Here is a 22421-nt window from a genome sequence, read left to right on the forward strand (position 1 = left end):
TGTGTTAGTCAGGATGGTCTCAATCTCCTGACCTCATGATCCACCTGCCTCGGCCTCCCAAAGTGCTGGGATTACAGGCGTAAGCCACTGCACCTGGCCTAAGTCTTTGTTGTCTAAAGCCAGCATTTGAGGACACTCAAGACAGTTTGTATCGATTTAATTTTTTTTGCATATAAATCACACTTTATTATTTGTGTGTCTTGGAATTGTTTTTTTGAAAACTAGACATTTGAGATAATCTGTTACAACAACTTTGGATTCTGATATTTCTCCCCCTGAAGGTTGCTGTTTCATTCATTTGTTTTATAACTTGCCTGGGCTGAATCAGTGAAATCTGCAGCATGTAAACAATTATGTCTCAGCTCAATTTTGTTTTTAATATTCAAATTTTTATTTATAAGATTGCCTTTCTAAGGGTCATCTTTGTATTTGCCTAGTATAGTGGTCAGCCAATAATTTGACTCAGTCACAAGCTAGAACACCGAAGAGTTCCACTATTCTTACCCAAAGTTTAGCAGTTTTTAAAGTATAAATACTTCTCAGATTATTATATGCCTTTGATTGATTTCCAGAGTGCTGAAATGGTTGTTTTTGTTAATTATATCTAGATTTATAGTTGCTTTAGGGGGTATAAGCTTTGTTGATCTCCTTACCTGAGCCATAGCTATAAGTTCTTCCTTCCATAGGAAAGTAGTTACTTGACTGGTATACTTGTAAAATGGCTTTATTAGACTCTTTCTTCTGTGAGCTCTTTGGTGGGTTCTTGAGAGCCTATTCAGTTGGGCCCTTCTAACTGAAACCCCTATGACATTGGCTGTGTATTCTCTTCCTTCAGCTGCTTCTTTCTTACTTGGCTGGCTTTTTCAACGGTCCACTTCACACTAACTCTCAGCATCATGGTCCCATAATTTTTTCAGGTAGTCCTTTCGGAAAAGATCTTGAAAATAGTTCCTGGCTCACTTTCTCTTCATGTCGCCCATATATGGTCCTCAGGAAACGTGCATTAATCCTTGTCCTGGCAAGCTCAAGGAGTACCAGCCTTCCCAACAAAGCAACTACTCTTTTTTAATCCACCACCAAATCAATTCACCATCTGTGTCTCTTGTCTTCTAGATTTCCAGGCTGGAGTCCAACACTGCCCATAATTTCCAACTTTAGGGAGCACTTAGTGAGGTCCTTAAGTCATCTCCCTGAAGCTCTCCTCAATGTGGGAATGGGTAAAAAATTCAGTACAGTTCTCCCAAAGAAATCCTCCTCATAACATTCTTTCCCGACCCCCACACTTCCAATTCTTTTTATAAACTCCTTGTAGGAAGGGATTTTTGGAGGCATAAAACTGGTTCCCAAATATTTCCTTTTGAAAATCTCCTTCTTACTCTGAAACATTATTTTAGAATTTCTTATCTATTGTATCTTGTTGCCCCCATTAAAACTTCCAATTTGGCATTCTATTACACTTGTGTTTATTTTTAGAGACTTCTGGTCCCTATCAGACTAAACACTGTTTCTTAAAGCTATGGGATATTCATAGATATTACGTGAAAAATGGGACCTAGGAAAAAATAACTTTGGGGAATAAATACTGTGGTAAGCAAAGGTAGGCAGATCTCTTTTGCGATAGGAATTCTCAAATTCTTCAGTATGTTAATATGAACTACGAAGTTACAAGTAGGGCATATAGACTATAGATTTTATAAAATTATTTGACCATGAGGACCCCTCCCCTACCTTTTTTGAAAATTGTTTCAAAGGATTAGCATTCTATAGGAGGTATTTTGGAAATATTAGCCTGGAAGGTACCAGTGGAAAGGAAAGGTATATTCTTCTTCATCCAGAAAACTCGCCTAAGGGAGACAACATGTTATTGTCCTTCACCTACTCCTAATCCTGGGAATTCTGAAAGTTTCATGTGTTGTTATGTTTTTGCTTTTTTTAAAACCTGATTGTGGTAAAGCTTAATGGTGTAGTTCCTCCACTAGACTATGAATTCCTTGTGGAGAGGAACCTTGTCTTATTTATCTTATATCTCCAGGGCTTATGAAAGTGCCTGGCACCTAGCAGGACCGAATGAGCCAAAGTGTTAGTGGAGGGTTTCTTTACTTCTTCTTTTAAAGAAAGTAAGAAAGGTCTCCACGCTGGGGTCCCAAACCACCGACATGCAATAGTCAGACAAGCCTATTATTGGGTGCTTATGAAACCTGCCAGTGTGTGAAAATCTGTGCTTATAAATATTTGGCATACAGAAGAATGTGTATGCAAATTAAATGTGCAAATGTCCTGTGCTCTTTCCAAGGGCAACCAGGGTGAGTTTTCTTTTTCTTTATATCTGTGAGTGTGATTGTGTACACACAGCTTAAGAGACGAGTTGCTAAGAACTTTCTGAAAGAAATGAATGGGATAAAACAGATTGCCAACTTACTGAGTGGTAATTAAGAACAGATTCTTAACATTATCACTTTACCATTTTTAAGCTATTTTCCTTTAAAAGACAAAACCACTGAATGATGAAATGTGTCATGCTTCTCCTGATGTCCCTGAGTCTTTGCTCAGTTGCACACACATCCATATGCCAGTCCAAAGTCACACATCCTAAACATTGTAAGCAGTTTCAAACTATTTTTCAATGGAGAAAAATGTGTATGTGTGTGTCTGTGTGTGTCTATGTGTGTGTGTATGTGTGTGTGTGTGAGACCCATCATCACCCCCAATATAGATCACCTGGGGAAACTTATTTCTTTTAAATATTCCAAAATATAATTTTACCCTGAAGCTAACTGGAACACTTGGCCCTGAGCATTATTTTTCAAAGGATTTTGAGCTACTGAAAATGGGGTATAATGGAAGTTTTGTATATGATCGTGACAGTGCAAGTACCCTGGCTCCAGAAATAACAAAAGTGGCGGTGGCTACTAGCAGGAATGGCCTTTGCAGACTGGGGACCTTGGGCTCTGATCACAGATTGGCAGGAGGATGGTCAGAAAAGAATTCCACTCCATTTCCCACCCATTTTGGCACTCTACTCACTGTGCAATAGTCCCTCTCAATTTGGCCAGGTGTGGTGCAGTGGGCCAGAGTTGCCTTGCTGGCCTTTGAGGGAGGCCACATGCCAGATTAGACATCCGTGTGGCCTGCCTCTCTGCGGGGGTGGAGGGCCGCCGCCACTATGTCCTGGAATTGTGTGTCTTGTGGTTAAACACTTGGGGTTTTGACGTAGGCAAGGCAGCAGAGCCGACCCTCAAAGCTGCTGCAAACAACCTGAGAAGGCTTCTCAAAAATGCAGTCCTGCTCCTCAGGAGGAGATGGCCTTTATGGGGGCAATTTTCTGATTGCTGCCTATTTGCTGTGGTTATGTTTGAGCCAGGGGAGATTTCTTAACTCCAAGAAAGAGGTTTGCAGAAAGCTGGACTCCAGAAACCTGTACATTAACGTTGAGTACATTCTTAAAATTAACTAACAGAGGAGCTGTGTGTGTTGGGTGGAGGGAGTGGGTGTAGAGGTAGGAAAGAGGGCAAAGAGAAGAAAAGGCGTATAAGAACAGTGGTCATCTGTAAGGTACAAATATTCTGCAATTTAATCCTTACTCTCGCACCATGGGATTGGTCCTTCTATTAGTCTGAATTTTGCAGAGAAGTGAAATGATGCTCTTACTTACAAGAGCCAGAGCTGGAATTAGAAACCAGGTTTTTCTCATGCCATATTCTGGGGTCATTTCTACCACATGACAATGAGGACCTAAAATATCTTCAAGTTGTTGGGACATGCAGTTCATGTTCTATTGATAAGTATGTACTTTCAGGAAGAAATTGTAGTAGCCATAGGCTTTTTCTCTCTTTAGCTGTATCCTTGGAAGTTACTGTGAGATAATAGAAGTCCAGGAGTCCTGTCCTGAACAATGCAGGTTGTATCCCTTACTAGAAGTGACAGAAGCAAGATAGGCCCCAGGATCAGGCTCATGATCAAAATACCTGAAGTTTGGTGTGTCTGTGCTGGATGGGGTCCAGTTCAAGACAAGTTGCTTCTGCCTTCTAGGCATTAACAGCACACCTGATAACAAAGTTTGACACCTCCCTGAACAGAGCCTAAGAGCCAGCAGATTGATACTGACCACGTAAGAGATAGGATGAAAAAGACTTTGAAATTTTGAGGTATCCTTTTCCTTCCAAGTTTCAGAAGAACTTATTGAGGTAGAGGCTTTCAATTTATTTTGCTTTATTTGAACTTTACAACAATACTTTAGGGTGGAATAATTTTCATCCCATGTTGTTGTTGAAGAACACTGTATTTTTTAGGATTCTCCTACTAATAGGAGATTCAGAGGAACAACCAACAGGATGTAGTATATGAATATTGAGAGAGAGAGAGACTGATTTTAAAGAATTGGCTTATGTAATTATGGAGGCCTGGTAGTCTAAAATCTGGAGGGTAGACCAGCAGGGGTAGGCCAGCAGGCTGGAGACCCAGGGAAGCGTTGCAGTTGGAGTCCTGAGGCAGTCTGCTGGCACAGTTCCCTCTTGGGGGGTGGGGGTCAGTCTTTGTTCTATTAAGAATTTCAGTTGATTGCATGAGGCCTACCTATATTATGGAGGGTACTCAGCTTTACTCAAAGTCCACCAATTTAAATATTAATCTCATCCAAAACCACCTTCACAGAAGTATCCAGAATAATGCTTGATCAAATATCTGGGCACTATGGCACAGCCAAGTTGACACATGAAGTTAACCATCACAAAACCTATGCTTGAGAAAGTTTCCTGCCATGCTGAGGTCGCACAGCAGTGAGAGGCAGGGCTGGGATTTAACCAAGGTCTTTGGTTCAAACACTTGCTATAGTCCACAACAGTAAATCAGAGAAAGGTATATGTTATTTGGGGAGAGTCACATATTGATTAGATGACATATTCATGGGGCCTTCATTTATTCTTCAGAAAGTCTTTACGGAGTGCTATTGTGGTCCATGCGGTACTAGACTAGGATCTCTACCCCTGGAGAGTGAGCAAGTGACTTTTGTGAAGCCTGCTTCTTACCATGATAGGCTGGGCCTTGGAAGTATATAGTGAGCTTTGGAAGCCAGGCCAACCATAATGTGCTATTTGAGAATCTTTCATCAAGCAGGTACAATTTTCCAGATGAGTAGTGTGCTACAGAGGGCCTCACTGTATGTTCCGGGAACATTCCTAGAATTTGCAGGTGAAGAAGGATGAAACCCCTTTCTTGGGAATCTTGAGAATAGGAGAGACTCCCACATTAGGACCCTGTGAGTGATAGGGCTGGGGGTAGGGAGCGAATCAGATGATCTTCGAGCGGGCCCTACTACTTCATGGACTCTTCAGGGCTTGCCAACCTCAAAAACAGCTCCTCAGCACTGAGAGCCACGTATTTTATGAATTTCACTTGCTCCTCATCCCAATAGAACCCAATTAAGAATGCTTGGGGGCCAGGCGCAATGGCTCACACCTGTAATCCCAGCGCTTCGGCCTCTCGAGTTGAGAGAATTGCTTGAGACCAGGAATTTGAGATTAGCTTGGGAAACATAGCAAGACCACATCACTACAAAAAAAAAAAAAAAAAAAAAAAAAAAAGATTAGCAGGGCCTAGTGGCATGCACCTGTAGTCCCAGCTACTGGGAAGGCTGAGGTGGGAAAATCCCTTGAGCCCAGGAGTTCGAAGCTGTAGTGAGCTATCATCGTGCCACTGCACTCCAGCCTAGGTGACAGAGAGAGACCCTGCTTCCAAAACACTTGGGCAAGGATGGAGAGACTCCCCTCTCCCAGACCTAGAATACTTGCTCCTCAGCCTCACTTCCCCTGTTTCTGTCCTCATGATGTCCCCAACCTGCCACCTCTGAGTCTCTGGCCCTATCTTTTTTTGTGTTTTTATTTATTTATTTATTTTTTTGAGATGGAGTCTCTCTCTGTCACCCAGGCTGGAGTGCAGGGGTGTGATCTCGGCTCACTGCAACCTCTGCTTCCTGGGCTCAAGTGATTCACCTGCCTCAGCCTCCCCAGTAGCTGCGATTATAGGTGTGTGCTACCATGCCTGGCTAATTTTTGTATTATTATTATTATTTTTTAGTAGAGATGGGGTTTCACCATGTCAGCTAGGCTGGTCTCGAACTCCTGACCTCAAGTGATGTGCCCATCTCAGCCTCCCAAAGTGCTGGGATTACAGGAGTGAGCCATCATGCCCAGCCTGGTTTGTTTTTGAGACAGGGTCTCACTCTGTCACCCTGGCTGGAGTGCAGTAGCCTGACCACGGCTCACTGCAACCTCTGTCTGGCCCTATCTTTAATTCTCTGACTCCCTCTTTTATCCAATCTCATCTTTAATTTTATCCTTTCTCTCACTTTGCCTGAAATGAAGTTACCCAGTATCAATTTCATAGACAGGTTCTCATAGATACTGCTCATGCCTGTAATCCCAGCACTCTGGAGGCCGAGGCAGGCAGATCACCAGGTCAAGAGATCAAGATCATCCTAGCCAACATGGTGAAACCCCGTCTCCACTAAAAATACAAATATTAGCTGGGCGTGTTGACATGCGCCTGTAGTCCCAGCTACTCGGGAGGCTGAGGCAGGAGAATCACTTGAACCCAGGAGGTGGAGGTTGCAGTGAGCCGAGATGGCGCCACTGCACTGCAGCTTGGTGACAGAGTGAGGCTCTGTCTCGAAAAACAAAAACAACAAAAAAAGAAAATTTAAAAAAGAATTACGTTAAAGTGCAAGGCATCATGCAAAAATTATCGTATCTGTAAGCCAATGCTCAGTAATCATCCAGTATTATATTTAGGTGGATTGATAAAAGTATAGTAGGTAAGGTTATATTTGGCTATAAAGAATAGAAAACTCAATTATATAACTTAAACACATAGGGGTTTATTTTTCTCACCTAACGAAAAGTCAGAGGAAGGTATAGCCACTTACGGATGGTATCTAAGGCCTTGGCTCCTTTTAGCTTCCTGCTCCACCGCGCTTAAGAGAGTAGCTTTTGTTCTCAAGGTAGCAAGATGGATACTGCATCTCCAGGCATCATATAAATGTTCCAGGAGAGAAGAAATGGGGAAGGAGGATTAGGGAATGTCAACGGGAATGTTATATGAATCTGACCTTCTCTTTTATTATTATTATTATTATTTTTGAGACGGAGTCTCGCTCTGCCGCCCAGGCTGGAGTGCAGTGGCGTAATCTCGGCTCACTGCAAGCTCCGCCTCCTAGGTTCACGCCATTCTCCTGCCTCAGCCTCCGAAGTAGCTGGGACTACAGGCGCCCGCCACCACGCCTGGCTAATTTTTTTGTATTTTTTAGTGGAGACGGGGTTTAACCGTGTTAGCCAGGATGGTCTCGATCTCCTGACCTCGTGATCCGCCCGCCTCGGCCTCCCAAAGTGCTGGGAATACAGGCGTGAGCCACCGCGCCTGGCCAAATCTGATCTTCTCTTAAAGAGAGTTTGTGGAAGGTATCCTCTGTCTTCTGTATTACAATCTCACTGGTCAGAACTGGGTCTCATAGCAATTGTGAGCTACCAGGGAGTCTGGGATGGCGAATATTGTAGATTTCTAACTTCTTTAGTTGAGAAAGGCAAGGGAGAATGGGTTTGTCAACGGCTTCTGGAAACCTATTTGCAGGGTCTGCTGAAGAACAGAGCTCACCTTGCCAGTGGAGCCTTGATATGAGAGAGGGAATGGAAGGAGGTAAAAGTGGGGTATGATGCCAGGGAGAGCAATCCCACAGAGACCAAACAGCAGCTCCCTGCTGCAGGGCCCTCGGTGGCTTGGGTCAAAACAGCGTGGCCTCTACCGAGAGGCCCAGCCCTAAGACAGCTCCTTCTGGCAATCAGCTCTAACCAGCTGCTGCCAAAGAGGTAAACACATTCCAAGTCCTTGAGTCCCTGCTGCACTGTAACTGTGGTTAAAACACAACCCCGCCTCTACCAGTTTGGGCTAATGGAAAGTTCACTATAGTTGTGTTTTAATGATGATTTGCAGTTATCCGTGCCCCCTCCCATTCATGGTGAGATGAATACCCAAACACTTATGTTGTCTAACCATATAAGTATTTTGCATCTCACGTGTATCATTTTAAGTTCATTTCATTCTCCAATCCTTGGGAACCATGAAGGATAACACATTACATTCTCTCTCTTTTTTTTTTTTTTTCCTCTGGAAGATCATGCATTACATTCTCTTTTTTTCTCTGGAAGGGTGGCCCTTAAACCAAGCCATTTCCCTAAGCCCCTTTGGCTAGGTGGAGAAACAGACAACCACTAACACAGAACAACCACTGAACACCCAGAAAACTGTATACAGGTCATCACCCAGTGGGGGCACCATTTGCTTGCAGAGGGAGCTGGGGAAAATAGGAAACAGAGAAGATCAGATACTCCCCGTGAGGGTGTTGCCAATCCCAGAGAGGACAATTGCTCTTGACCAAAGCAATCTCTAGTTCAGTCAAGGAGACAGACCACAATCACATTAAAAAAAAAGAAAAAAGAAAAAAAAAAACTAAAAGGAAATTTTAAAAGTATGAATAAGAGCTATTGTAAACTGCTCAAACTATGCATCTAAGCAATGAAGTAAGATGAATTGACTGGCACTGAATTGGAAAAGCTATACAGAGGCAGGGAGTGTGGAACATAATTTAATAAAAATAAACTTAAAAAAATATATATACACTCCCAAAAAAGAAATGGAAAAGTTGTTACGGCGTGGACCAGGACTCCTAATTAGCTGTTCTGTTGTGCCTGATTTCGCTCCTGTCTTGCCCAGCACCCCTTGGGACACACTGTCCAGTGCAGGGACACTTTGGGGAGGGACAGGGGATTCCTTGGCACCGGGACCTCCACCTCCGAGCCGGCCTCAGACCAGGCCATTTGCCCGTAGCCCAGAGGAGGAGCCGGGGAGAAACCCGCTGCCCAGGTGGCCACTTTTGCCTCCTTGACCCTTCCATGTTTCCAAAACAGAAGGGGCCCTGAGAACGCTCCCTGCCAAAGTGGGGAACAGCTACCCTCACTGTACGCCTCGCCCTGCCGGCGGCGCTCTCCCCCCGCCTCCGTTCGGTCTGAAAGTGTGAAAATTACAAATCCCAAGAAACTGCAATCAGAACTCTACCTAGGGAAAATTCAGAGTAACCTTGCCATAAATATCCCGCTCCAAGACGCCTGACGTCAGAGCGGGGCGGGCGGACGGGCGCGAGGCCGGGCCTGGAGGGGCGGCAGCCGCGGCTTCCCGGGGATAGCGCGGAGCACGCAGCAGCGAGCGGAGCGCGGGCGGCGGCGCCGGACCTCGGGCTGCGGGAGCGCGGGCGCCCTGGGGTCCTCGGAGTAAGTGCGGCCGGCCCTGGCGCTCCCCGTCTTGGGGCCGGGGCCGCGGGGAGCCCTCTCCGCTGGGCTCCCACACTTCTCTCCCCTCTGCTTTCTTTAGCATGCCCCGCGGGGCTTGGGGAGGCAGCGGCTCCGCAGGCTGGCGGTTTTGTTTCTCCAAAGTGTTTGCAGGAGCCGCCGACCCCGGAGTGGGCTCCCAGGGCCTCTGTGTGTGTGAGTTGTGTGTGTGTATGAGTGTGATTGCGTGTGTCTGTACTGGCACATCTGGACATAGGAAATGTCTTTGGAAAACTTTTTAAAAATGTTTTTTTGCGGCTTTGAAACCTGACTCCTGGTTGTCACAAGTGGACAAACACAGAAGATACCCCCGCAAAACTGACAACTTTTTGGTGGTGGCTTTTCCGGGTTCGGCTTGAACCTTCACTTGGCTGGGCTGAAGTCTTCACAAGCCCCCAGCTCCCACTTGCAGGCCTGGCCTCTGGCCAGTGGGCAGGGCAGCCGTGAGGTTCTTGTTCTCAGTGGCAGTGGGACCCTGGGCGGGGGAAGGAGCATCTCAGGAAAGGGGTCCCCGGACTCTGGGGCTCTCAGCACCTGCGGTCGCAAACCAACCTCATGCCCTGACTTTACCAGGCGTCGAGACTCTGACTTAACCGGGGAATGAGGGACTTGGTCTGGCGGCAGGTAATTTTGTGAAGAGGATGAGAAGGAAGAGGGGGAGGTGGTGGTGATGGCCAGGACGCTGTGGCCCTGTGTCCAGCCGTAGCTTGGGAGTGGGATGGATGGTTCTGCCACATGGCCACGGTGAGGTACGTGCCAGGTTCTCCGGGAGTGCCGCGTGTGGTGCCCCAAACAAGATGCAAGCTCCTAACATAAAGAGACGTGTCTGAGCTGTGGGGTGGAGGAAGGGGGGCGGTGGGGGAGAGGGAGAGAGATTTTTATCAAAATTGAACACAGATTGCTGAGGTCTGGGCTTGATTTAACTCTTCTCTCTCTGCCTCGGCCACTTCTCCACAGTTTTGGAGTGGATTTGGAACGTTTCTCGGAGGGTTAGAGGAAAAATCACACCTCTCCGGAAAAGAGTCCCCATAGGTTTTCCTTGATGCCCACGTGGGAATGAAAGCAGCTTCCCATCTTTAAAAAGTTCAAAGTCTTGTGTTTTCCCCCTTCTGAGTTTGGTGTTAGTTTCCTGAGTTTCTTTGCAAAGCCAGCTGAAGCGGGGGATGGATTTTCCCTAGGGCCTAGGGCGGAAAGCGTGCTCCACGGAGAGTAGGGGAAAAAAGCAGCAGTGAGGCTGTATCGATCCATCATCCCTGAGTAGCACAGTGCCAGGCACTGCCTGTCAATAGCTGGGTTCCACAAACGAGTGACCACAGACAGACTGAATTTTCAGCTTTGAGCTAGCCAGGTCTCTGGTTTTGTATTTTGCAATAGAGCCAACCTACAATGTCTGGGTGGGAGGAAGATTACTGGACTCTCCCTCTGTCCTAGAAAAATGAGAAAATGAAGGGACAGGGAGGAAATCTGGATGTAAAAACAGACCCACAGGAAGTTAAGATTCAGGAAGGATTTTAGAAATTATATAAATTGAACCCCAGGGAAGCTCCATAAAAGATGGAGCAGGCAGCAATGTCAGAAACAGACTCATTTAACTTCAGGAGTACGTTGTCAACAAGTGTAATGAAGGAGGAGGAAATCATCCCATAGGCAATGTAAACAAGGGTGCATGTAAACAGGAGTGACTGGTCCCCATGAGATGCACATGCCTATGTGTATTTACACATACATGACTGTGTGGTGATGGCCATGGCCTTAGGCATGGGAGGATAAATGGTCTATTTCTTCATCTGTGCTGGGAACTCCATCTAACCCCCATTTCTTCCTTTATGCAAACAACTGTGCTATTATTGTCTTGCTCCCTGGTAGTTGCAAACTCTGGCTCCTAACTCCCAGCTGAGTTTTCAGAGCTTTTCCTCCAGCGCCTCAGATGCTGAGGGAATACTCGTGCCCCCATCAGGACAAAAAGAGGAGAGAACATTCTCCTGGGCATTAGAACTCAGAGAGTCAGGGGCTCAAGAAGGCGGAGGCTGTGCAGGCAGGACCAATAAGAAGGCCTGTAAATGATTTTGTTTTTGGTGAGCGTGGAGGAAGTTGAAATACTACTGCTTGCTGTGAGAACATGTTCTCTCCCCAGTCTTCTTTCCCGACTGTCTCCAAAGTTTTTGATGCAAAACAGATTAAACTCCCCATTACTAAAAAGCCTTGGATCCAGGTGTAAAGAATGAAGATAAAGGGTAAGTACAGGCAGTAGAGAAGGCATAGAGATAATGAAAGATGAGGGTTTCTTATTTGATTTTAGTAGAGCCAATGGAAGTAACAAGTTTAAATGTTCTCATTCATTTCCATTATTTAAACATAGAAGACTACCCAGGGACAGAAGGGACCCCTCGGAGCAGGATTCCCAGAAATACTCTTATCCCAACATACAACTCCTCAGGGACAGGTGAGGGGCAAGAACTGGGCTTTCAACTCTTTCTACATGTGGGGTTTCTGGGAGTGCTGCATGTGGGATCAGTGGAGTCCTGATGCTTCTGGGCTTGTACTAGGAGACATTTCACTATGGCCGGGATGAATTCCCAGGCCATGGATGCCTAGGCTGACATTGAAGCCTTCTCATGGCTCATTCTATCAGTTCAATCTTCTGGCCAGCTCTTTGGTCATCTTTGAGATTAGATTAAGTAGATGGGATGCATTCCAAGACATCCTTGAAGGTCCAGAGGGCAAACCCAGCTGGCAGAAAGAACAAGTTGAAGGATATCCTTGGCTTTGATAGCGGATGACCCTCTAGATCTCAACAGCCAGAGACTCTGTCAAGGATCCTGTGTCATTCAGCCCTGGACTTCAGAGGCAGCCCGACAACAATGGAAAGAGTGCAGATTTCTGATCAGCTGCCTGGAGAGAGAGAACTGTGACCTAAATACGAATTAGTAACCTGGGCTACATGACTTATTCCTTCTGAGCTTCAGCTTCCTCATCTGTAAAATAAGGATAGTATTTCCCTCCCCAGGTCATTATGAAAACATTTATGCACAAGAACTAAGAACAGAGCTCAGAATGTTATAAGACCCTTCATAAAGGGAGTGCTGTATTTTTATTTTTCAGTTTTTCAGCCATCACGAGCCAGTATTGCTTGGACAGAACCTCTCCCCAAATCTAGCTACATATTTTCCATGATTGAAGGCCAGTGGGTGGAGTTTCTAGGGCTCTGATCACCCTTACTTCCTTCCTCTAGAAAAGGTGACCAGTGAAGATTTTCCATGAGCATCCCTGGTCCATTATCCTGAGGTGTGGGAGAAGAAACCAGGGATCCTGGATGTCTGGCCTAGAAATCACTCTTGTGTTTGTGCTCTTTAGGGAGGGAGAAGGACAGAAGAGCAGGTTGTATAAGTATGGTGGGGAGGGGAAAGGTAGGGAGGTAGGGGTAGGGCAGGAGGGTCAAGGACCAATTGGATCTTGAAGGACAAGCCTGAGTCAGAGAGCGGGTAGGCAGCCACTCCTTGTCAAGGGTGCTCAGGTCAGAGTAATGGGGGAATCTGATGGGTTGTAAAGAATGAAAGCTTTAGTCATTGCAAACATCTCCAGTGGGTATGGGGTGGGAGGCTGCCCCCTGAACCCTGATTGATACATTATCCAAGGGAGTGACTACTCCAAAGGAACAAAGGAACATCTGATGTTAGAGAGCAGCTGCAGGTCCTCTTGGCCCATCTCAAAGCTTGTAAGTTATCCTTCAAGTTGACATTTAAGATTTTGAAGATCACATTTGTTTTTGTTTTGTTCAAGCTCTCTCTTTAACCATGGCCTGGGATGACTTTTAAGCTTTTAAGAGGCTCAACCAGTGGCCAACTTCTCTTGAGATGGCCCAGAGCGGGGGTCAGTGAATTCCTCACTCTTGGCAGCATCTATTTCTCCAACTCTCTCCACATTTTTTGGTTTGTTTTTTGTTTCATTATGAGGTTCTAAAACTGCACAGTCAAGATGCTGTGGGGGGAGGAAGTAAGTGCCTGTTCTTGGAACCTGTGCAGCGTTATGCTAGCACTGGCCAAGACTTATCAGACTATGGTTATTAATAGGTGTTATGGGTTTCTTTCTGGGTTCCCCCTCCAAAAAAAAAAAAAAAAAAAAAAAAAGAACCTGTAAAAAAATGAACTTTAGGCAGTTTGATGTCTCTTTCAATCCTGGCCAAAGAGGAGCTGAATTATTTGTGGTACATCCTATGGTTCCAAGGAAGAGCTTTAGAATCAAGCAGACAGAGATTTGAGTTCTGGCACCACCAGGTCACAAGCTTGCTAACCTCTCTGAGTCTTCTTTATCTGTTAAATGAGAACAATAACTATTCTCATTCCCCAGGGTTGTTCTGAAAATGAAATGGAATGATATATGGGAAGAAGCTAGCAAACTCTTCAGTAAAATGTTAATGCCATTCCCCTCTCCAGTTCTAAGTCCGTGAAAGTACATGGGTTTAGACATTTGTCCACAGGTCAAAGTAAATAAGCCACTTATTCAAGGATTAACAACTGTGCTTGGAGGTCAGATATCTCAGCCTGGAGATGGAGACTCTTTATACAAAAGTGGGGCACAGAACAGTGCTCCCCATGCCAAGCAAATGGCAGCCCCATGTGACCCTCTATTGGAATAAAGGAAAGGCCACTAGCTCACTCACCCATGAATTTGGGCTATTTAGTGAGCTCTCCATAGAGCTTGTTTAAAAAGCTCAAACACTGTCCTGAGAATCAAGGTCAAACTGAGGACAGAAATCATTGAGGCAGTACCTAACATTAAAATCTAATAATGATGTCGCAATGACAGCAGTATTTTAAATTTATATAACATTGTATCATTTGAAAGGTACATTGTCTCATTTAAACATCGTTGACAATCATATAAGATTGATATTAACCACATTTCACAGCCCAAATTCTGAGGACTTAAAAAACTTACCATATTTCACACCTTAAGTAAGTGGAATAAACAGAAAACAAACTGTTCCCCAAGCAGTGGGTCTCAACCCTGGCTGCACATTAGAACCACTTGGGGGAGCTTGTAAAAGTATCAATGCTTGGGCCCACCCCAGATCAATTTAATTAGACTCCTTGGGAATGGAACCTAGGCGTCCACAGTTCTGTAAGCTTCCCAGGTGATCTGAAGTCTAAGCTGAGAATCACTGGTCTAAGAGGAGTGAAAAGCACCAAAGTTAGGACCCAGGATACCAGGCATGGGAAAAAGAAACAGCCAAGACTTTGCTAGGATTTAAGCCCTATGAGGGTGCAGACTTCGTATAGTTCTCCCTGTATCCCTGGAGCCTAGGAGAGTGCCAGCTACAAGGTAAGTGCTCAATAAACATTGGGTAGATGAACAAGATACCATAGATTAGAAGTTGTCAATTTCAACAGTGAAACCCAGCTTGTCATCTTGTTTTATAGATAAAGTTTTATTGGAACACAGCCATGTCTGTTCATTTGTGCTTTGCCTATGGCTGCTTTCGTGCTGCAATGGCAGAGTTGAGTAGATGTGACAGAGACTGCATGGCCTACAGAGCTGAAAACATTTACCATCTAGCATTTCACAGAAAAGGTTTGCTGGCTCCTGCTCTGGATCCCAGACATGAACAGAGCAAGTATAGTAGCTTAGGGAAGGTCATTACTGCATGGTTGTTAAGAATATGGGTTCTAGAATCAGATAAACCTATGTATGATTCCTGGAACACTTACCTATTAAAAGAGCTTGCAAATTATTTCACCTTTCTGATTCTCAGTTTTCGCATCTGAAAAGTGGGGAAGATGATAAAATACCTCCCTCATAGGATGACTGTGAGGGTTGTCAGCCCCTGGCGGAGAGTAACATTAGCTATAGCTATGGTAGTTGCTGTAGTTACTAGCAATCAGCCACATAGAGAACTAACTAGACAAAAGTCAAAATCTAAATCCAGTATCACAAGGTAGATCAAGGGATGAAGTAGGAAAAAATAGGCAGTCAGTAAGCTTGTGTGAAGAAAGACTAATGTGAGGTTTCTGAGATAAATGGTGTCCTTTTAAGACAACACAGATCAGGCCCCAGGAGGTGTGAGTGAGGTGCTTTTGTATGACCAATTGCTGTGTCGGCCAGCAATCCCCATCAGTCCTCAAGGGTTAACTTAAGTTTTATTGCACCAAATCTAGTCTCAAGAACAGTGCACCTGTATACATAGTTCTTTCTACCTGAAAGTCCTTGCCTCATTCCTGGTCTTCCTGATCTACTCATCCTCCAAGGCCTGCTCAGGTGTCCCTTTTTTCCTCAAATTCCCTCTACAAGGCTCATTCCAACCCCCTTTTCCTCCTTATTCCCTTGAACCTGGCACACAACTCTATCATCACATTGAACACATTGCATTACCGTCGAGGAAGGACCAAGTCTCCTTCATGCTTTCTACATGTTTACAGCTCATAAAAGTCAAATTGCATTGTAGAATCGACGCCTGGAAGCCAAACCATGTCAATTAGGCCCTTAATCCAAGGCAATCATGTCTGAGTTTGAGGAATGAGTAGGACTTGCCCAGGTGTGATGGGCTTGCAAGAGCTAGTCTCCATAACCAGAGGGGCAGGAGCTACCCAGTTTATCGACTATGTGGATACTTTGTGTCCTCATCTCCTCACTCTTTGGTGGCTCCTGCCCTCCACAACACTTCTAGGGGGTAGCCAGAGACAGGGAAAGATGGAAGAAACTTAAAACCAACTCTTTGATTTCTTGTCAGCAGATGTGGTGAAAAGTTGGGTTTTGTCTTCTTTAGGCTTTTCATGGATATGTGCCAAGATAAGTGAGAATTGGTTTGGTATGTGCCAAGAGAATTGGGATTTGGCTCTTTCGTTAGCACCGTAATAGAAATATGGCCACAAATAATAGCAAACAAATAATGCACAGTTTTGCTGTTTGACTACAGAATGTGTTGCATAATTTTTATAGACTTTAGTGGCAGACTTATTTTAGTGGCAGAAATATATTGTGTGTGGAATAATGTAAAAATGAAGTTCTATTCTGATGGTGAAGGGGAGGGCACAGAAAACTCTTCACCTTGAGTTAAATATTTCTTTTGATCCTCCCCAAATGAACGATTGGGAGCTGCCTCCTAAGAGGGGCAGGAGGAGAGGAAATGAAATACTATTTATCTATATGCTCCACTATACATGACACTAGGCAGGTCGTTTTAAAAAATATATTCTTCATTTGATTTTTCCATATTATGAAGGTAATTCTTTCTTGCTTAAGCAAGTGAATTAATATCATGCAAAGATATATAAAGACAAATAGAAATGTATTCACCCCCTTCTACACCCTGGTAATTAATGTTAATAGCCTAGTAATATATCCTGCTGTAACTTCATTTGTCCATACAAATACCTACTGGTGTATACAGGATGGAGGTATTTTGCCTGAGTATTTTTCACTGAAAGGGAATCTTATAGTACATGTTACTCTGTAGCATACTTTTCTTTCCCTTGACCATATGTCAAGGTCATCCTTACACTGGATGTAACTCATTTTTATTTTTTCTGACGTCTTTATGCCTAGACTTACACAGCTTTACATATTTGGGATCACATTGTTCCTGGTGAGGTGGTCATTTTGTCATCAGTCAGCTATTAAGTGTGGTTTCTTTCTGGATGATCACTAGTTTGGGTCTCTGAGCTGCCAGATCAAGCATCATCCATCACCCAGGCAAGCTTTGCTTTGGCTCTCAGGCTGCGTGATGGATGTACACAGCCTGCTGACCACCCTGGGGTGTGACTACCTGGTGTGTGTGGCCTCCTTGTGTCTCCTGGGCCTGGGGTAGCTATCAGGCATCAGGCCCCTATGACTGCCCTTCCTGCTCATCAGAGCTAGGCTTACCTCCTTGGAGCTCCTTAATTACTGAATATGCGGGAAACATAGCAGGATGATCAATGAGATTGGAGAACAGTTTCGATGGAGCAAATCGGGCAGCATAGTATAATGGCCAAGCATGTGGGCCCTGCACTCAACTTGCCTGGCTGGGTCCACATCCCTGTGTAGTGGACACTGGGCTGTGCTCTCTGACCCCTTTGAGGACTGAGTCCCCAGCTGCAGGGAGTGCTGCACATGGTTAGCCTTTTTGGAACAGCCCCGGCTAAAGAGACTTGCTGTGTCAGGCACTCCTGTCCATGCTCCTCTCCTGGGTCACCCTGAAACCAATGATGGTGGGGAGCTGTGACTACCTGGCCCCTCTGCCACAATGTGGGACAATTCTAACGGGCGTGCCAGCTTCAGGGCTCCCTGTGGGTTTGGCGGAGGCCTTAGCTGAGGCTACATCACAGCTTCATTTCTCCCTCTGCCCAGTGCTGCCTCCAACCTGCCCTCCTGCCTGGAGGACTTGACTCGAGGAACACTTCCTAACAAGCCTGCTGCCCACTGTACTCCATCCCAGAGTCTGCCTCCCAAGAAGAAACCCTACCTACTTTGCCATTTAATAACTTGCCCAACAAGTTATGAACCTTGTCTGGGCTTCAGTTTTCTTATCTGTCAAATGGAGATAATAACATTTCCTTCCTCATGGGGTTGTTGAGACAATTAAATGGGAAGATGCATGTTAAGTCCCTGGCACAGTACCTGGAAAAATGCTACAAGTTTTAGCAATTTTATATGAAATCGTTTTAGAGGAGTCCATTATTTTCTAGGTAATTGTTGGTAGCTATGTCAGGATATGAAAAAGTACATTTTTCCCCCTGTGCTTTGTGTGGTTTTTAGGCAACCCTCAACTGATTTCTCTACAAATAGAGTTGTGGCAAAACTGGGCAGACTGAGTGAATGTCTTGACTTTTATTGGCAAATTTGCTTTTGTTCCCCAACCCCATGCTAATCTGAGGGGTGTGGATGTATCTGGGTGGAAGCATAATGAGATGGCCTTGTTGCCGACCTGCCTGGAGACAAGGGGCTGGACAAGTTGACTTCTAGGAATTCCTCTCTACCTCACCTGTGCTTCTGCAGTATGAAGGGGGTGGTCCCAAGGGACCCTGCCGGCCCACTGGGAGCCGCCATCCTGCCTGCGTGCTTATTCATGTCATGACTGCATGGCTGTCTGCCAAATCTGATTCCTCCCAATGGGTGTTTGTTGCTTGCTCCTTTGTCCCAAGCACAGGCGGTCTTTGGTGCTGTGCTTTGAACATTCCGCCTTTCAGGTTATGTACACCCATTGTCCATCCAGAATGCCAAAGCAAAGCTTGCCTGTGTGATGAATGCTTGATCCGCCAGACTCCGGGATCCAGACTCACAGCTCATGTCTGACCACATTCCCGGGGGGTCAGTGTCAACACTCCCTTCCTTGTTTCCTCCCAGACACCAAAGCCCCCTGCCTCCAAGTTCCCTTGACCAGGGCAGGGAGGGGAGAAAGTGATTCCAGGTCAGTGGGAAGATACGTCAATATTTTCACAGTGCCAGAGGCAGCTCTGAAGTTATTTTGAAACAAATTCAGAGTTTCTGTGGACTTTGGGCTGCAGAAGGATCAAGCTATTATAACTCTCTATTTCTTTTGTAATCTCTGTCAGTGTATTAATCAGACTGTTCCCCACCAGGAAGCATTGCACTAGCAGCTGCCCAGAGATAGTTAGGAACTGCTCGGCCCTTCCAAGACACAAAGTCAATAAGTTACCATCCTCGCTGCCCTGAACAGAGGTAATGTTATTGATGTCTGTGGCTGCCTCAATGGAAGTTGAGGCTGACAGCTGATAAACAGACCAGGTTTCTCAACTGTTAGAGGCAGCATAAAGCTGTTTTTCAGAGCACAGGCCCTGGATTCAGATGGCCTGGATTCTGATTCTGGCTCCACTTCTTGCTAGCTGTGTGACCTTGCACAAGTTACTTTATCTCTCTGTGCCTTAGTTTCCTCATCTGCAAAGCAGATTGTTTTGGAGGTAAAGTTAATACATTACTTGGTTAAAAAGAAAGAAAAAAGAAAGTCCTTGAAATCATGTCTGGCACATACTAAGCACTAAGAAATGTTAGTGAGGATGAAGATGTTGATGGTGGTCGTGGTGGTGAAGATAGTAGAGAACGGAGACTGCATCTCATTAGCTGTTTCCCCAGCATCCTGCATAGTGTCTGGCACAGAGTTAGGTCTCAAGAAACATTTATTAAATAATACATCCCAGTGCCTTTTGCTGTCTACTGCCTACCTAGTCCACTCAACTCTCTACCAAAGAAAGAAATATACTTTCCATTAAAAATTTTTATTTTGTCTTAACTTTTTATTGAAGCCCAAGATAAATCAGAAAAAATACACAATTTTTGAGGATGTAGCTCAATATATTTCCATAAACTGAACATCCACCACCCCAGCCCTGCCCAAGAAGCCCCCTCGTGCCCCTCTCTGGTTACTACCCTTCCATGATCCTGACTTCTAGCACCATAGATTAGTTTTGCCTTTTCCTGCTCTTCATATAAATGGAATCATACAGTGGGTGCTTATTTGTGTCTGGCTTCATTTGCTCAGCATTTTGTCATGGTGTAGATCATTCATTCTCATTGTTGCGTAGTAGTCCATTATGTGAATATAACATATTTTACTTTTTCCATTTTTCTGTTGATGGGCATTTGAGTGGTGTCAAGTCTGGGGCTGTTGTGAGTAGCCTTGCTGTGAACATTTGTGCACTTTTAGGTGAACACATGAATGCATTTTTCTTGGTATATTCCTGGGAGTAGAATTGCTAGAGCCTTCAGCATGCATATGTCCAGCTTTAGGAGGTATGGCCAAAGTTTTATAAAGGAGTTGTGCCATATTTTGCATATTCTTGACAGATGAAGAAGCTGTTCCAACTCAATAGTGCAGAGGCTTGACAGTGATATACAGGGATTCCTGAGACGTTCACAGCTCCCAGGCTCTTTCTAGCTGAGAGTTCACATGTTCTAGAAAGTCTGCTGGGGTAGGTAGTCCTCTAAGAAGCAGGCAGTGTGCCAGGCATTTTCGCTTACACTGTTTCACCAAATCCTCACAGCAATCCCATGAGATGGGGAGTGGGAGTATCACTCCCTTTTCACAGATGAGGAGACTGAGGCTCAGATGAGGAAACTTGAGAGACTTGCCTAAGATGTTAGAAGCAGAAACTGTCAGGGTCAGGATATAAAACAGGGATGCCTGAATCTGAAGCTCATGCATATTGGATCCCATGGTGACTCACTTTTGCCTCAGTGCTAACACTGGAAGGAAACACAGACACAGACTTGGGTGCTGTCCCCTTAGAACCTGTGCAGGCTGTGGGGTGGGGGCTGTGAGGAGAAGTCCTGTAAAGAGGAACAGACATAAGCAACTCAGTGACCTTGGGAAGCCAAATTGTTTTCCTGCCCAGGGGCTGCTGGAGAGTCATGAATTTCCTGGAAGGCAAAGGCGACCATATAATTTACTTTCTAAACCAGGACTCTCAAGAGTGAAAGGGGCATTAACTGGATGGGACACTGGAGGGAATAGTCACAGACTGAGACTGTCCTGGGCAGCCTGGGACAATGCTCACCCTCTGGAAGTCTGTGTGGGCATTGCTGTCCTGGTCAGTGGGGCTGTGTGGGTTATTTTTAACTCTTTCAGAGCACTGTCTGTCTGGAGTTTGGCCTGATGTGGCATCCTCCCCAGCCTCCTCTGTTTATGGGAAGAGTCTGGCAAAGCCTGGCTTTTTTCTTCCCCTTTCCACACCATTTCCTGTTCAAATGGCGCTCTGACAAGGTGAGCTTCTTTTCTCAGATTCAGTTGCTGTTGAGACTCTTCTGTCAACAGATTTGATACTCCTAGAAGGTTAGGACTGTGCCTAAGTCACTGCAGTGTTTACAGTGTCTGGTGGCAGACACAGAGTTAGCGCTCAGGGGATACTTGTTGACTGTATGTATCAATTATCCCTGTGTGTATTCATTTACTCAGTCACTAGCTCACTCATTCATTCATAGTCCATAAACAAGAACTTGGTTTACATTCTTTCCTTTTTTTCTGAGCTGACGCCTATTGCACTGGTCCAGAAAGAGAGATCAGTTCTCTCTCTCTCTGTGTGTGTGTGTGTGTGTGTATGCATGCATGCGCACATACACATACAAAGGACAAAGAATAAAAGGGATCAACTTAATTAGTAACAAAAGATGTGGTATCATGGGACTTGGTGTCAGGACTTAGGTTTGAATTCCAGCCTTCCACTAATTAGCTGCACCGCTGTAGATGAGCTTCTGAGCCTCAGTTTTAGTCATGTGTGAAATGGAAATGACAGTAATACTGGTGGTACCAGACTGAAGTGAGCCGGAATGGTATAAAGTATATGAAAAGTGCTTGGCACACTGCAAAGTGCTGTGTAAGTCTTATTTGTTAATGCTTGTGGTCATTCAACAAACATCTGGGAAGCTGCCTGGTATGAGACACTGTGTGCTGAGTCAGGTGTTGTGGAGTGAATTCTGGTGAGCAAAATTCCTGCCCACCTCCAGAGCTCCAGTCTATTAAAGTGAGGTTGACTGCATATGAGCCAAACTCCTGTGACTGGGAATTTTTATTAATAAGAAAGGAATCAGCAAATTCCTCCAAGGCCTTAAGGATTTGATGTGGGTTTCCAAGATAAGGATGCAAAGGATAATTAATTTCTTATTAAGCCCACAGCTGCATTTTCACCAGAACAACAGCAAGAAGCATCTAAGGGCTTGTGTGCTTCCAGGAGAAGTTTTGGTATAGCACAGTGATTTCTAGTGCAGATTCCGGGAGTCAAACTAGTGGGACCTAAATTCAAATTTCACCACTTGCTAGGAGTGTAGTCTTGGAAACTGAGCCTCAGTTTCCTCATCTGTAAAATGGTGATGATAATGATACCTACTCCCAAATGAGGATAAAATTAATATATGTAAAATACTTAGAACAGTGCCTGGAACATAGTATGTACTCCGTAAGTATTTATTATTATTTGCCACATAGTTTTCTTTCCACTGGAATGCTAGGTATTATACTATATGGTGTTACTGCAACACATGGATGAGGAAATATCATTCTGAGTTGGGGGAAGTCAGGGAAGGTTTCATGGGAAAGAAGTATCCTAAGGTACTTTTTTTTTT

At 44.9% G+C, this 22421-nt stretch overlaps 1 protein-coding gene across 5 annotated transcripts in view; it reads left to right on the forward strand.

Annotated features, from left to right (window-relative positions):
• Positions 1-9186: 9186 nt before the first annotated feature.
• DAAM2 (dishevelled associated activator of morphogenesis 2) overlaps positions 9187-22421 on the forward strand; it is a 114267-nt gene continuing 101032 nt past the window's right edge. The window contains exon 1 of one of the 5 annotated variants that reach the window (XM_016955401.4): positions 9187-9314. Coding sequence is in view for 2 of the 5 variants with exons in the window: in XM_016955400.3 (XP_016810889.2) it covers positions 11593-11605 (13 nt within the window). In the remaining 3 variants the exon portion in view is untranslated. Of the gene's footprint in view, positions 9315-9485; positions 9996-10289; positions 11606-22421 lie in introns of those variants that run through there. The other 4 variants (XM_054685763.2, XM_016955402.4, XM_016955400.3 and 1 more) reach the window with 4 other exon arrangements.

The sequence above is a fragment of the Pan troglodytes genome, chromosome 5, assembly GCF_028858775.2.
Source record: "Pan troglodytes isolate AG18354 chromosome 5, NHGRI_mPanTro3-v2.0_pri, whole genome shotgun sequence".
Taxonomy (NCBI): Eukaryota; Metazoa; Chordata; class Mammalia; order Primates; family Hominidae; genus Pan; species Pan troglodytes.